This window comes from Microcaecilia unicolor, chromosome 4, assembly GCF_901765095.1.
Source record: "Microcaecilia unicolor chromosome 4, aMicUni1.1, whole genome shotgun sequence".
Classification (NCBI taxonomy): domain Eukaryota; kingdom Metazoa; phylum Chordata; class Amphibia; order Gymnophiona; family Siphonopidae; genus Microcaecilia; species Microcaecilia unicolor.
In genome coordinates this window covers 245305673-245320216 of record NC_044034.1, presented here as the reverse complement: position 1 = coordinate 245320216, position 14544 = coordinate 245305673, and the positions used below count along the sequence as shown (strand labels likewise).

The following is a 14544-nucleotide window of genomic DNA, read 5'->3' as shown; positions in this document are numbered from 1 at the left end:
AAAAAAAAAGACGTCCCTGACTAGCACTTGGACGTTTTCACCTGGACTTGTATTTTTCTAAGGTTGTAGATGGCAATTTATTTAAGCTTGTAGACGTCCATTATACACGCAGCTTGTCTGCATGTATGATGCCATCTTTGGCATGCACAGAGCAGCCATGTATAATGCTTGGCTGCTCTGCACTGGCTTCCCCTCCTTAGGAAGGAAATCGTGTGCAAATGAGCTAACAGCGAGCAGCTCATTTGCTTGTGATTTCCTTCATGCATGCCTGTTCCTTTCCGAATCGCTAAGGGATCAGTAAGGGAAGGGCTTTTTCTGTTTAGTTAGTGCATCAGTTAGTCCGATGCAGTGCCCCCTAGGGTGCCCGGTTGGTGTCCTGGCATGTCAGGGGGACCAGTGCACTACAAATGCTGGCTCCTCCTATGACCAAATGAGTTGGATTTGGTCGTTTTTGATATGGGCGTCCTCGGTTTCCATTATCGCCGAAAACCAGGGATGACCATCTCTAAGGTCGACCATCTCAACATTTATGTCAACCATCTCTAAGGTCGACCTAAATGTTGAGATTTGGGTGTCCCGACCATATTATCAAAACGAAAGATGGCCATCCATCTTGTTTCGATAATACGGGTTACCCCATCCCTTCGCGGGGACGCCCTGTGAGGACGCCCTCAGGAAAACTTGGGCACCCTGTTCGATTATGCCCCTCTGTGTTAGCAGGGTAAAAATTATATCGCAATGATAGAGTGGATCAAATTGGAGGGGTGGCAGTCCTGCTATATGTTAAAATGGGATGATTCAAACAAAAAAATATTCTACATGAAACAGATGCAGCAAGAATCATTGTGGATATAAATTCTATGTGTGAAGGGAATGAGCATACTGGTAGGGCTGTATTACCATCCACCGGGACAGAACGAACATACAGATGAAGAAATGTTTACAGAAATCAGAAAAGCTGGCAAACTGGGCAACATTATAATTATGGGTGATATCAATTACCCTCTTCTCTACGATTCCCTAATATGTCTGTAACACATTTATCTCATTGGCAATAACATCACTCTGTATTTGTTTCATCACCGGAGGTGGCTAACGCCTCACGGTACTATGTAAGCCACATTGAGTCTGCAAATAGGTGGGAAAATGTGGGGTACAAATGTAACAAATAAATAAATAAATAATATTGACTGGATAAATGTTAGATCACAGGAGTGCTAGGGAGGTAAAATTCTTAGATGTGATAAATGACTGCTTCTTAAAACAACTGGCACAAGAACCAATATAAGGGGGAGCTAGTTTAGATGTAGTTCTTAGTGGAATGCAGGGCACGGTACGAGAGGTAACGGTGTTGGATCTGCTTGGAAACAGTGATCATAACATGATCAAACTTGAGCAGATATCTGGAGTGAAGTCACTAAGGAAATCTACTGTAACAGCATTTAATTTTCGAAACGGCAACTATGATAAAATGAGGAAAATGGTTAAAAAGAAGCTAAAAGGTCAGTCACAAAGGTTAGGACTTTGGACATTGTTTAAAAATACCATCATGGAAGCCTAGACCAGATGTATTCCATGTATTAACAAAGGTGGAAAAAACAGCAAATGACAGCCAGTATGGTTAAAAGGTGAAGTGAAAGAGGTTATAAGAGCCAAAAGAGCATCCTTCAAAAAATGGAAAAAGGATCTGAATGAAGAAAATAAGAAGCAACATAAGCACTGTCTAGATGCAAAGCATTGATAAAGAAGGCTAAAATACAATATGAAGAACAATTTGCCAACGAGACAAAAACTTTTAAGTATATGAGAAGCAGAAAGCCCATTAGATCATAAAGGACCAAACAGGGAGGACATGGTCATAGCAGACAGAAGAGTGATAAATCACCTACACCCCAGGGTACTGAAAGAACTCAAACATGAAATTGTTGATCGGTTGTTAGTGACCTGTAACCTGTTGTTAAAATTGCTCATAGTACCTGAAGAATGGAGGGTTGCCAATGCTGATTTTTAAAAAGGATTCCAGGGGTGATCCGGGAAATTAAACACCGGTAAGACTGATGTCAATGCCGGGGAAAATAGTGGAAACTATTATAAAGAATAAAATTATGGAACACGTAGACAAACATGGTTTAATGGGACAGATTCCTCTTGGGTTCAGCCAAGGGAAGTCTTGCCTCACCAGTTTGCTTCATTTCTTTGAAGGCGTAAATAAACATGAGGATAATGGTGAGCCAGTTGATGTAGTATATCTAGATTTTCAGAAAGCTTTTGACAAAGTTCCTCATCAGAGACTCCTGAGAAAATTAAAAAGTCAAGGGACAGGAGACAATGTCCTTCTGTGCATTAGGAATTGGTTATTGGACAGAAAACAGAGGGTAGGGTTAATGGCCATTTTTCTCAATGGAGGAGAATGAATAGTGGAGTGTCGCAGGGATCTGAACTAGTACTGGTGCTGTTTAACATATTTATAAATGATCTGGCAATCAGAATGACAAATGACATGATTAAATTTGCATATGACACAAAATTATTCAAAGCTGTCAAAACACATGTGGACTGTGAAAAATTGCAGGAAGACCTTAGGAAACTGGAAGATTGGGCATCCAAAAGGTAGATGAAATTTAATATGTATAAATGCACAGTGATGAACATTGGAAAGAATTATCGGAATCATAGTTAGGGTCCACCTTAGGAGTCAGCACTCAAGAAAAATGTCTAGGTGTCATTGTAGACAATACTCTGAAATATAATGCCCAGTGTGTGGCAGCAGCCAAAAAAAGCAAACAGGATACTAGGAATTATTAGGAAAGGGATGGAAGATATGACCAAGAATATTATAATGCCTCTGTATTACTTCATGGTGCAATCTCACCTTGCGTATTGCATTCAATTCTGGTCGCCGTATCTCAAAAAAGATATAGCAGAACTAGAAAAGGTTCAAAGAAGAGCGACCAAAACGATAAAGGGGATGGAGCTCCTCCCATTTGAGGAAAGGCTAAAGAGGTTAGGGCTCTTCAGTTTGGAAAAGAGATGGCTGAGGGGGGATCTGATTGAGGTCTGTAAAATCCTGAGTGATGTAAAACAGGTAAAAGTGAAACTGTTTCAAAAAGTAAAAAGACCAGGGGACACTCAATGAAATTACATGGAAATACTTTTAAAACAAATAGGAGGAAATATTTTTTCACTCAACAAGTAGTTAAGCACTGGAACTCATTGCCAAAGAATGTGGTAACAGCGGTTAGCGCATCTGGGTTTAAAAAGGTTTGGACAAGTTCCTGGAGAAAAAGGCCACAGTCTGTTATTGAGATGTACATGGTGAAAGCCACTGCTTGCACTGGGATTGGTAGCACGGAATGTTGCTACTAATTGCATTTCTGCCCGGTACTTGTGACCTGGATTGCCCACTGTTGGAAGCAGGATACTGGACTAGATGGACCATTGGTCTGACCCAGTATTGCTATTCTTATGCTCTTATGGTGCCCAGATAAATGACTATAAAGTCAAGGCAACGCTTTTACCCGTTTTAAACTGTATTCGGGCACTTACCTGGTTAGCGGATTAAAAATCATCATGATCTGTGTAAGGCCTGACCCACCCTGACTACGCCGCAGTACTAACTAGTGGGAAGAGCATATATCAGACAGCAGTCGCCAATTAAGGGGTCCTTTTGCTAAGGCGTGTTAACAGATTTAGCATGTGCTAGATGATAGGACGCCCAAAGGAATATAATGGGTGTCTTATTATTTAGAACACCTTAGTAAAAGGACCACTAAGTGCCACTAAATATGTGCTCTGGGGCCATCCAGCATTGCCTGGTTAAATCCTTTTGAATATCTGCTCCCCTATTTTTATATCTTTTGGCAATAAAAGCTCTCTACTTTCTATTTGAAAAGGCCTTCTCTGTTTGGCTGGGATCCAATCGCTCAAAGGTCTCCCCTCCCTAAATATGCCTCTTCTTTCTCCTTTTCTTAATTTCTTCCCTTTATTTTTAAATTTGGCGCCCTTTTTCGACTTCCTTATTATTTTATTGAATTGTACCTTGTTATCTTTCTGAGGAAAGGCGATTAATCAAATTGTAATAAATCAAATCAAATATTTTAATTTCACTTATTCCTTTTAGAAGAAAAAAAAATTCACTCCTTGAATCCGCTTTTCCACTGTATTTGAAGTCATACCTTATATGTATCTGGAAAATCTCACTGGAATCTGTTAAGAATCAGCAAAACCCTGCTTACATATGTAGGGAATATTAAGAGCTTTCATAAACTCTAAACAACATCATCTGAGGAACTAATTAAAATCAGAACAAAAAACGGGAGTTGTGATTATTTTATTCCTTGTCATTGTAAACTAAGGGCTAGATTCCCTAAAAGGTGTTACCCACATTAATGTGCATTATTTGCTGCAGGTCCCATTTAACCAGGAGAGCCTATATTACGTCACCGGCTTCCCGGCTAGATGTAGTTGAATCGCAGAGCAGCTCTTTATTTGGGAAGTTACAGCAGTTTTAACAGCCAGGATTTCAAAACCTTCTCTAAGGCAAGCCTTTTCAAGACATTCTGGCAGATATGTTTGAACCCTGAGGTAGGCCCTTGTGCCGAAACACGGCCATGTCAGGTCATTTTATGACTTTTTACAATTAAAACTCTGACATTTTGATACCCTCTTTGAGTCTGCCTCACTTTTTTGTCTTGTTGCTCAGGTTTGCAAGAGTTTTTTTCCCTCCTTTTTCGTTTTCCTTTTTTAATAATTCACATCACCTGCATTAGCACACACTTACATGGTAACACATTTTTACAAAATCTAAAAAGATGTTCCTAGCAAAGCTACAGAGAGTAATTTTCAAAAGCTTTTTCCCCATTTAAAATAGCCTAACTGAAAATCATCATCCTCAAATGATATGTCCAGTGACACAGCATCCCTACATTAAGCCACTTTATTTATTGGGATTTATTAACCATCTTTATGAAGAAATTCACCCAAGGCGACATACATGTTTTGGTGGGGGGAGGGTGAAATAGTGAAAGTGTAAGACCAGTGTTTCCTAAGTTAGTCCTGGAATGCCACTTTGCCACACAGGTTTTCAGGATATCCACAATGAATATGCATGAAATTGGATTTGCATATGCAAATCTCTTTCATGCATTTACTAGGGGAAGCTGCATGCTGGTTCATCAAGTAAAAGAAGATCATTGTGCTATAACGCTACCAGGTAGGAGAGTCACACTCGGCAGCATTGACATAAGTGCTTGATTCTTGATGATTATCAGGAAGAGTGTTATTTACTTATTATTATGAAAGTTGAACGTTTTATAGTGTATTCATAGTAAGAAAAGATATCAGCAGTAAGATAGTACCAGTAAGATATTTCTAGGTAGAGTTTTACCATTAATAAAGTGTTATGTCATAGTTTATGATGTATGAGCTTGTGTTACACCTTTGGTAGAGTCACATGGTGATATGACATATTGGGAGACCCTGTGAATGAAAAACTTGTCTGCCCTCTATAGCAGTTCCAAAAGTTCTGGACCAATGCATGGGTGAGTTACATATTTCTGAGGGTCTTCCTTTTTATCTTATTCACACACTGTGTAATACATCAAGATTTAAGCATTTAGATTTAAGATTCTGTTTTGATTCTTTTTTCCCCGGCTTGTGTTTAGCATTAGTTGGGTGCCAGCATTTACACCAGCCTTTGGCAGGTGTAAATGCTCGTGCCCAAAGTTAGATGTAAAAAGCATGCTATGCTAGTGTTCTATAAAGGCCGTTCTGCAGATCATTCCAGAACCTAACTTTGGACGCCATTTATTGAATCTTGCTCAGAACATCCATACGTATATGTATCGCTTTACCTCTGTTCAGCCACCTACGCAAATAGCAGGTACTGTGTATGCAGATGCTTTTCCTGTACATATCTTTCAACTACTAATTTTTAAAGAAAACAATTCCGGTTGTTTCTGTTTCAGAACTGGAGCAATATACTTTTATTGCGTGCAAACCAGGCCATTAAAAATACCCTGTTTAACTTAGTTGACCCATTTATTGTACCCTACTGTTTTTAATAATAGAATCCTCCAATATTAGCCCACCCCCTGGAATTTGAAGTAACCGGCATTTCTCACTGTTCTGGTGCTGGGCTTGAGAATGCATAGATACTCAAGGTCTTGAGCATGCCTAGGGTTACCAAATGTACAGTTTTACCCGTACACGTCTTCTTTTTGAGGACAGGGCTGGGCATCCGAGTGGGTTTGCCAGCCTGCCTGTTTGTCTGGATTTGCGGATGAACACGCAGGCTGGCGGGTGGGCGTCCTATCCTCCCCCTTCCTCTCCTTTATCTTAGTGTGGTGCCCTGGTGATCTAGTGACCTTTTTGGGGCAGGAAAGAGCCCCCTCTTTCCTGCCCGGCACAGCTGTAGATCTCTCTTGACCCCAGTGCCAAATAAAAATGCCTGCCAAGAGTTCAAGTGGCAACCTTGCGAGACTTCTGCAGAAGTGTTGCAACGTCAATGCTTGAACTCTCAGCAGCCATTCTGAATCGGTGCTGGGAGCAAGAGAGGTCTACAGCTGTGCTGGGCAGGAAAGAGGGGGCTCTTTCCTGCCCCAAAGAGGCCACTGGACCATCAGAGCACTACAATAAGGTACAGGTGAGGAGGGGAGGGGTAGTGAATGGAAACATGCGGGTGGAGGAAGGCTGGAAAATTGGGGAGGGGATATACACGGAGGGAGAGAAAAGGAATCTGGGATTGAATTTGGCTGTTGTTCAGTTTGTTTTGTATTAGTTTACGCAAGGCTCCACACCAGCCCTGTGCCATAACTGTGAAGAAAGATAAGAAGAGAGAGCCGGTCATTGAGGGGAGGAGGGGAGGTGTGGAGAGTGGAGGAGAGCAATACTGGTTACCACGGTACTGGGGGGCAGGGTGGAGGAGAGAAATGGTGGTCATCATAGGGAGGAGAGATGAAGGACAGAAATAGTGTCAGTTGTTTCTCTTTCAGAAGTAGAGCAATATACTTTAATTGCATGCAAACCAGGCCATTGAAAATGCCCTGTTTATTTTAGCTTCAGTTGACATTTTATATGCTGCTGGCATTTGCATTCCACACAAATCAAGACAATTATAGAAACATTTAAGTCAATAAAAAAATCTATTGGACAATACAGGTTTGTACATTCAGAGACTTTTCACTTATGCCATAAGGAAAGAAAAAATTAGTTGTATGCATCATCTACCAAGTACACACAAATGATCATCCTTCAAAAGTTTTACAGAAAAATAAGTCTTATTTTGTACATTACCTCTTCTAAGGCTTTCCATAGTTCTTCATCAATATGTTCACTGAATGGGTCAAGGTTCTTTCTCATTGTTCCTGCGAACAAAACGGGTTCCTGCAAATGTAACATTGAGAATGTAGTAGTATATTTTAATTGCCTATATACTTTAGGACTTGTTTATCAAATATCTCCTACTTCTTCTCAACAATAGGAATTTTTAAAGAAGAGGAATAATCTAGGACATCCAGAAAAGACAATAGAGGACAAGGTCACAATCACTACAATTACATTTGCTTTCAGGATCAGTATTCAGTCTTCTTTAATATCTTTTGTTTGTATTGTCTGCCATCATTATTACTTCACAACAACATAAATTACTGCACATTTTATCTTAAGCCTGATCACAAACTAAAATGCTATTTTCCAATGTAACATTTTAAATAATGTACTTATTACCTAATCCAACTGATAATAAAAACAATTCTCTTTCCTTTTTGAGGGGACTTCTGGGTTCACTGGAATCAGTCTCTACCGAGGTCACTGCACCATGATCCTTTATTCTCAATGTCCTGGCATTTTGCCATATTTTATAACTCTCTCACCTAGCCCAGCCATTAAAGGGGTTCTTTTAGAAAGGCACGCTGAAAAATAGCTTGCGGTAGTGTAGGCATAGGTTTAGGGCGCGCTGATCCATTTTTTAGCGTGCCTGTAAAAAAAGGCCTTTTTAAAATTTTTGCCAAAAATGGACGTGCAGCAAAATGAAAATTGCCGCGCATCCATTTTGGGTCTGAGACCTTACCGCCGGCCATTGACATAGCGGTAAAGACTCACGTGGTAACCAGGCGGTAATGACATACGCGCATCAAATGCCACTTGGCGTGCATCTGTTACGCGTGCCCAAAACTAAAAAAAAAAAAAATTTTCAGAAGCACGTATCGGTCGCGCGCCAAAAATGAAATTACCGCTAAAGCCATGCAGTAACTCCATTTTGGAGCGCGCTGGGTGCACGTAGACGCTTACGTGGCTTAGTAAAAGGACCCCAAATAGACATGAACACTCACTGCTCACTAGGTGGCACTGTTGTGCAACTTGAGAGACTCTCATCCAACATATCCCTTCCTTTCCCCTATTATATTGAAAGTGTGGGTGTAAAAGTAGCAGTCCAGTTTGACTTGCTATAGAGATTGTGCAGCTATGATCGGGGAGTAGAATCTATTTTCCTATGCTTCATTGCTCTGGCATTCATGCATGCTCCAGGTGAGCTGTGTGTCTCTGTTTTTAACACAAGTAGCCATACCTCAAAGGTGGATATACAACTGAACTGTACTTTTTACATGAGAAGCAGTTATCTATGTTTGGCATCATCTATGGTTTGAAAATTTTATTAGAATTCCATCAGAGAGGCAAAGGCTTTCATTCAATCAGATAACAGCCAAGGCAAGAGTGAATGGAACATAAGTGAATGAATGACACTCTGGTAGACTTGCAGCAAGTACTCTCCATCTCCTCTACCCATGTGAGAAGTACAGTTATTTAGATCATTTGCACACTGGTATAAAGTGTTTAAACCTCTGTAGGTATACTAAGAATCTTTGTACTTCCATGGCTTATGGAGAAATACAAAAGGGCAACCATCTGGTTAAGGAGCAACTCACTCACCATCTTGCAGGTGGAGTGACTTTGCTCATCCCATTTAATACTTGGAAGAGGTCTTCCAATTTCAGTAGCTCACTGTTCATATGAAATGTCTAACCATATGAAGAAGATGATATCAAATACACTTAGGGGCCTTTTACTAAGCTGCATAAGCGTCTACGCGCACCCAACGTATGCCAAAAAGGAGTTACTGCATGGCTACCATGTATCTCTTGTGGTAATTTCATTTTTGGCACACGGCCGATACGCACGGCCGAAAAATAATTTTTTATTTTCTGGCACGCGTAAGTCATTACCGCCTGGTTACCGCATGAGACTTTACCGCTAGGTCAATGGCTGGCGGTAAGGTCTCAGACCCAAAATAGACGCGTGGCAATTTTCATTTTGCTGCATGTCCATTTTCGGTAAAAATGTTAAAAAGGCCTTTTATACAGGTGCACTGAAAAATGGATTGGCACACGCCCAAAACCAGTGCCTATACTACTGCAAGCCATTTTATTTATTTATTTATTATTTACTTATTTGGTCCACTTGTATCCCACATTTTCCCATCTTATGCGGGCTCAATGTGGCTAACAAAGTTACTAGAAAATTACATAATACAACAGGTCAAATTTGTTCCAGTAAAAAATCTTACAAATTAAGTACAGAGTAGCTAAAAGGAGAGAATATGGATGGGAATACAGGAGCAACAAAAGAGAAGCTGACAGAGGGTAAAGAGCGGGTAAACTAACAAAACGGGGAAAAAAGGGGGTTAAACAGCATTGTTGACTTCGGGGTAGGCCTTATTAAACAAATAAGTATTTAGCAATTTTTTAAAAGTTTGATGATCCGATGTCTCTTTCAGGAGTCTCGGCAAAGCATTCCAGGTTCGTGGGCTGATGAACGAAAAGGAAGAAGCCTAGATTGTCCTGTATTTTAGATTTCTGCATGAAGGATATAAGTACATAAGTACAAAAGTAATGCCACACTGGGAAAGACCAAGGGTCCATCGAGCCCAGCATCCTGTCCATGACAGCAGCCAATCCAGGCCAAGGGCTCCTGGCGAGCTTCCCAAACGTACAAACATTCTATACATGTTATTCCTGGAATTGTGGATTTTTCACACGCCCATTTAGTAGTGGTTTATGGATTTGTCCTTTAGGAAACTGTCCAACCCCTTTTTAAACTCTGCCAAGCTAACTGCCTTCACCACGTTCTCCGGCAATGAATTCCAGAGTTTAATTACGCGTTGGGTGAAGAAAACATTTCTCCGATTTGTTTTAAATTTACTACACTGTAGTTTCATCGCATGCCCCCTAGTCCTAGTATTTTTGGAAAGCATGAATAGACGCTTCACATCCACCTGTTCCACTCCACTCATTATTTTAAATGCCTCTATCACGTCTCCCCTCAGCCGTCTCTTCTCCAAACTGAAAAGCCTAGCCTCCTTAGTCTTTCTTCATAGGGAAGTCGTCCCATCCCCGCTATCATTTTAGTCGCCCTTCGCTGCACCTTTTCCAATTCTACTGTATCTTTCTTGAGATGTGGCGACCAGAATTGAACACAATACTCAAGGTGCGGTCGCACCATGGAGCGATACAACGGCATTATAACATCCTCACACCTGTTCTCCATACCTTTCCTAATAATACCCAACATTCTATTCGCTTTCCTAGCTGCAGCAGCACACTGAGCAGAAGGTTTCAGTGCATTATCGACGACGACACCCAGATCCCTTTCTTGGTCTGTAACTCCTAACATGGAACCTTGCATGACGTAGCTATAATTCGGGTTTTTTTCCCACATGCATCACCTTGCACTTGCTCACATTAAACGTCATCTGCCATCTAGCCGCCCAGACTCGTAAGGTCCTTCTGTAATTTTTCACAATCCTGTTGCGAGTTAACGACTTTGAATAACTTTGTGTCATCAGCAAATTTAATTACCTCGCTAGTTACTCCCATCTCTAAATCATTTATAAATATATAAAAAAGCAGCGGTGCTAGCACAGACCCCTGAGGAACCCCACTAACTACCCTTCTCCATTGTGAATAATGCCCATTTAACCCCACTCTCTGTTTCCTATCCTTCAACCAGTTTTTAATCCATAATAGGACTTTTCCTCCTAGCCCATGACCCTCCAATTTCCTCTGTAGCCTTTCATGAGGTACCTGGGTCAAACGCCTTTTGAAAATCCAGATACACAATATCAACCCGCTCCCCTTTGTCCACATGTTTGTTTACTCCTTCAAAGAACTGAAGTAAATTGGTCAGGCAAGATTTCCCCACACAAAAGCCGTGCTGTCTCGGTCTCAGTAATCCATGTCCTTGGATGTGTTCTGTAATTTTGTTTTTAATAATAGCCTCTACCATTTTCCCCGGCACCGACGTCAGACTCACCAATCTATAATTTCCCGGATCTCCCCTGGAACCTTTTTTAAAAATGTGCGTTACATTGTGCAGATTAAGATAAGTTCAAGATGACAACAAGGAATTCCTAGAAGGTAAATCAATCAATTCACACATGTAACTTGGTGCTTCGCCGTAAATGATCTTGTGAGTAAAGGCACAGATCTTGAAATCAATACGGTCCTTAATGGGAAGCCAGTGAAGTCTCACACGAAGAGGCTGCGCACTGTCATAACGAGATTTACCAAAGAACAGTCTGGCTGCGGTGTTTTGAACCGTCTAGAGCTTCTTCAGAATATAATGGGAACAACCAGCGAAAATTCCACTGACGTAATCGATGTGGCTTAAGACCAAAGAATGAATCAGGGTTCGAAGTATATCTTTTGGCAGGAGCTGTTTGATGCGTTTGAGCTTCCACAAAGAAAAGAACATTTCTTCGTAATCTGCTTAACGTGACTATCAAGCAACAGATGGCTGTCCAGCGTGACCCCAAGAATTTTCAAGCTGTTCGAGATTGTGAGGGTATTATCAGGAGTAACCAGAGCTTTGGGAATAGACTTGTTATGTTGTGAAGAAAAAACAATACATTGAGTTTTCTCCTTATTGAGTTTAAATTTAAACGCATTAGCCCAGGATTCCATAATGGAAAAGCTGGCTTGTATTGTGCCAGTAATTTCAGACAGGGTGGACTTAAAAGGGCTGGAGGTGGTTACATCATCCGCATAAATAAAAGGATTAAGGCCATGCTTGGATAATGCAGTAGCAAGAGGAATCATCATAATGTTGAAGAGCATCGGAGATAAAGGAGATCCTTGCAGTACTCCACAGACAGGTCTCCAAGGTTGTGAAATTGTGGAGTTCTCTTTGACTTGATAAGACCTAGATTATAGGAAACCTTTGAACCAATTTAGCACATTACCACCAATACCAAATTTATCTAATATGCTCAGAAGGATGGTATGGTCAACCATGTCAAACGCACTGGACAAATCAAATTGCAGTAAAAGTATACTTTTGCCCACAGAGATTGTGTTTTTAAAGTTGGACAACAGAGTAATCAGAACTGTTTCAGTGCTATGTTGAGTGCGGAAACCTGATTGTGATTCATGAAGAATATTGAATTTGTTCAAGTAACATGTTAATTGATTAGTGACCATACTTTCCATAAGTTTTTTTCAGCGCACCTTAGTAAAAGGACCCCTAGGTAAGCAAAATACTACTAGATTGAGTTTGAAAGGAAGTATGTCACAAGCAGTGATTGTATCACTAGCTAATAGGTACTCCATATCAAATGGATGGAAAACTCGGTGAATGAACTGCAATGGACCATAGTACTTAAAGAACTTCCTCAGCTTCTAGCAGATCCACAGGGTCTATGACCACTGGCTTCTTGTCAAGTGGATATAAATAATGATTTATTGCACACCTTTTGTGAAGCAGCTGATCCATGCACTGGAGGTCAAGGGTTTTAACAAATACTATACTCGTCAATATGTATTTGTTTTCTGTAAGTCCAGCATGGGATAGGTTCTGAATATTTGAAAATCAATTTCAAATCGTTCTGTACTAGAGAAGTGCACTCTAGATATGTTCATGATTTGCAACTTCCATCATCTAAGGATTTTAGGATGTTAAGGACTCAACTGCAGTGTTTTTCAGGTGCTGTACCAGTTCTTTGGAATACGTTTTCAGTGGAATTGAACAGTTTGTCTGATCATATGACTTTTCGATGATGATTGAAAACTTGGCTCTTTGCAGAATATTATAGGCCTTTTGGATTTTGATTGGGTGGGGGATGAGGTTTATATGCATATTGAGTGCTATAAACTGTAATTGTTTATTTTTAACTGTTGTAACCTGCTCTGTACAGTCTTTTGGCTGTAAGTGTGGCTATAAAAACTCATATTAAATTAAATCATACTTGATATCTTTCCCTGCATACTTCAATACAGTATATACAGCTATTTAAAAAAAAAAACTCCACCCCCTTCCTTCAAGGAAGGATTCCTTAACAGAGTTTTCAGTTCCAAGTAGCTGCATTGTAAATCCAGTCAACAATACTCACATCATCAGGTCCATTCTATAACATTTAGGGGTCATTTGACTAAGAGCCTGCGCAAGTGTAAGCGCGTGTTTTGCATGCGTGCAGATCCATTTTTCAGCGCACCTGTAAAAATGCCTTTTTAAAATTTTGGCCGAAAATGGACGTGCAGCAAAATGAAAATTGGCGCGTGTCCATTTTGGGTCTGAGACCTTACTGCCACCCATTGACTTAGCGGTAAGGTCTCACGCATTAACTGGGCAGTAATGGTCAACGTACGTAGAATGCCTTTTACTGCCTGGTTAGCGCCACGTGCCAGAAAATAAAAAATTATTTTCCAGTACACGTATTGGACGCACATAAAAAAAATGAATTTACCTCCCGGGCCACGTGGTAGCCGGGCAGCAACTCGGCATTGACGTGCATTGGGCTTACGTAGGAGTTTACACGGATTAGCAAAAGGACTCCTTATACCCCACGTTATCCCAAACAAGTTTGGGTTCAATGTGGCTTACATCAAACTTTAAAGTAAAGCACAATAAGGATTAAAGAAATGTAAATGACAATAAGAGGTATAACAACATAGTAGCAGAATGACTCATTTGAAAATAACAAACTAGCTAACAGTGGTCAACAGTGGCAATAAATTCACTAAATAAAAATGCTTTCAACAGTTTACAAAGTTTTAGGTAATCAGAAACACAATTCCTATTTATACAATTCCTAGATCACTTCTAGTATTCCAATCTGGGGCAATTTACAGTAAGCAACACATAGCAATATACAACCTAAAACCAAGTAACACATAACAATATACAACCTAAAACCAGACCCACTTCTCTGCCATGTCAATGGCAGGCGTAAGCTGGTAAGCCTAAATTCAACAAGTGATATGCGTATTCCAGTGGTTCCCAAACCTGGTCCTGGAGGCACCCCGGCCAGTCAGGTTTTCAGTATATCCATAATGAATATTCATGAGATAGATTAGCATGCAGTGAAGGCAGTGCATGCAAATCTCTCTTCAAACATGTGAAACATCAAAAATCAAAATTTGAGCTTGTCATCATACATGTTTTACCACCTTAAACACTGTAATTTTAAGAATTAAGGAGAAAAAGACCTCAGGCATCCCAATCAATACTAGCTTAGTACAACGAAAACCATGTTCAAGATGCTATAACTAGGTG

The 14544-nt window shown here is 40.4% G+C and overlaps 1 protein-coding gene across 1 annotated transcript in view; it reads right to left on the bottom strand.

The window, feature by feature from the left end:
• The window catches only part of ABCC4 (ATP binding cassette subfamily C member 4), a 520751-nt gene that overhangs the window by 79301 nt on the left and 426906 nt on the right, over nt 1–14544 (bottom strand). The window contains exon 27 of the mRNA XM_030201377.1: nt 7294–7383. Within this exon, the coding sequence (XP_030057237.1) occupies nt 7294–7383 (90 nt within the window). The remainder of the gene's footprint in view (nt 1–7293; nt 7384–14544) is intronic.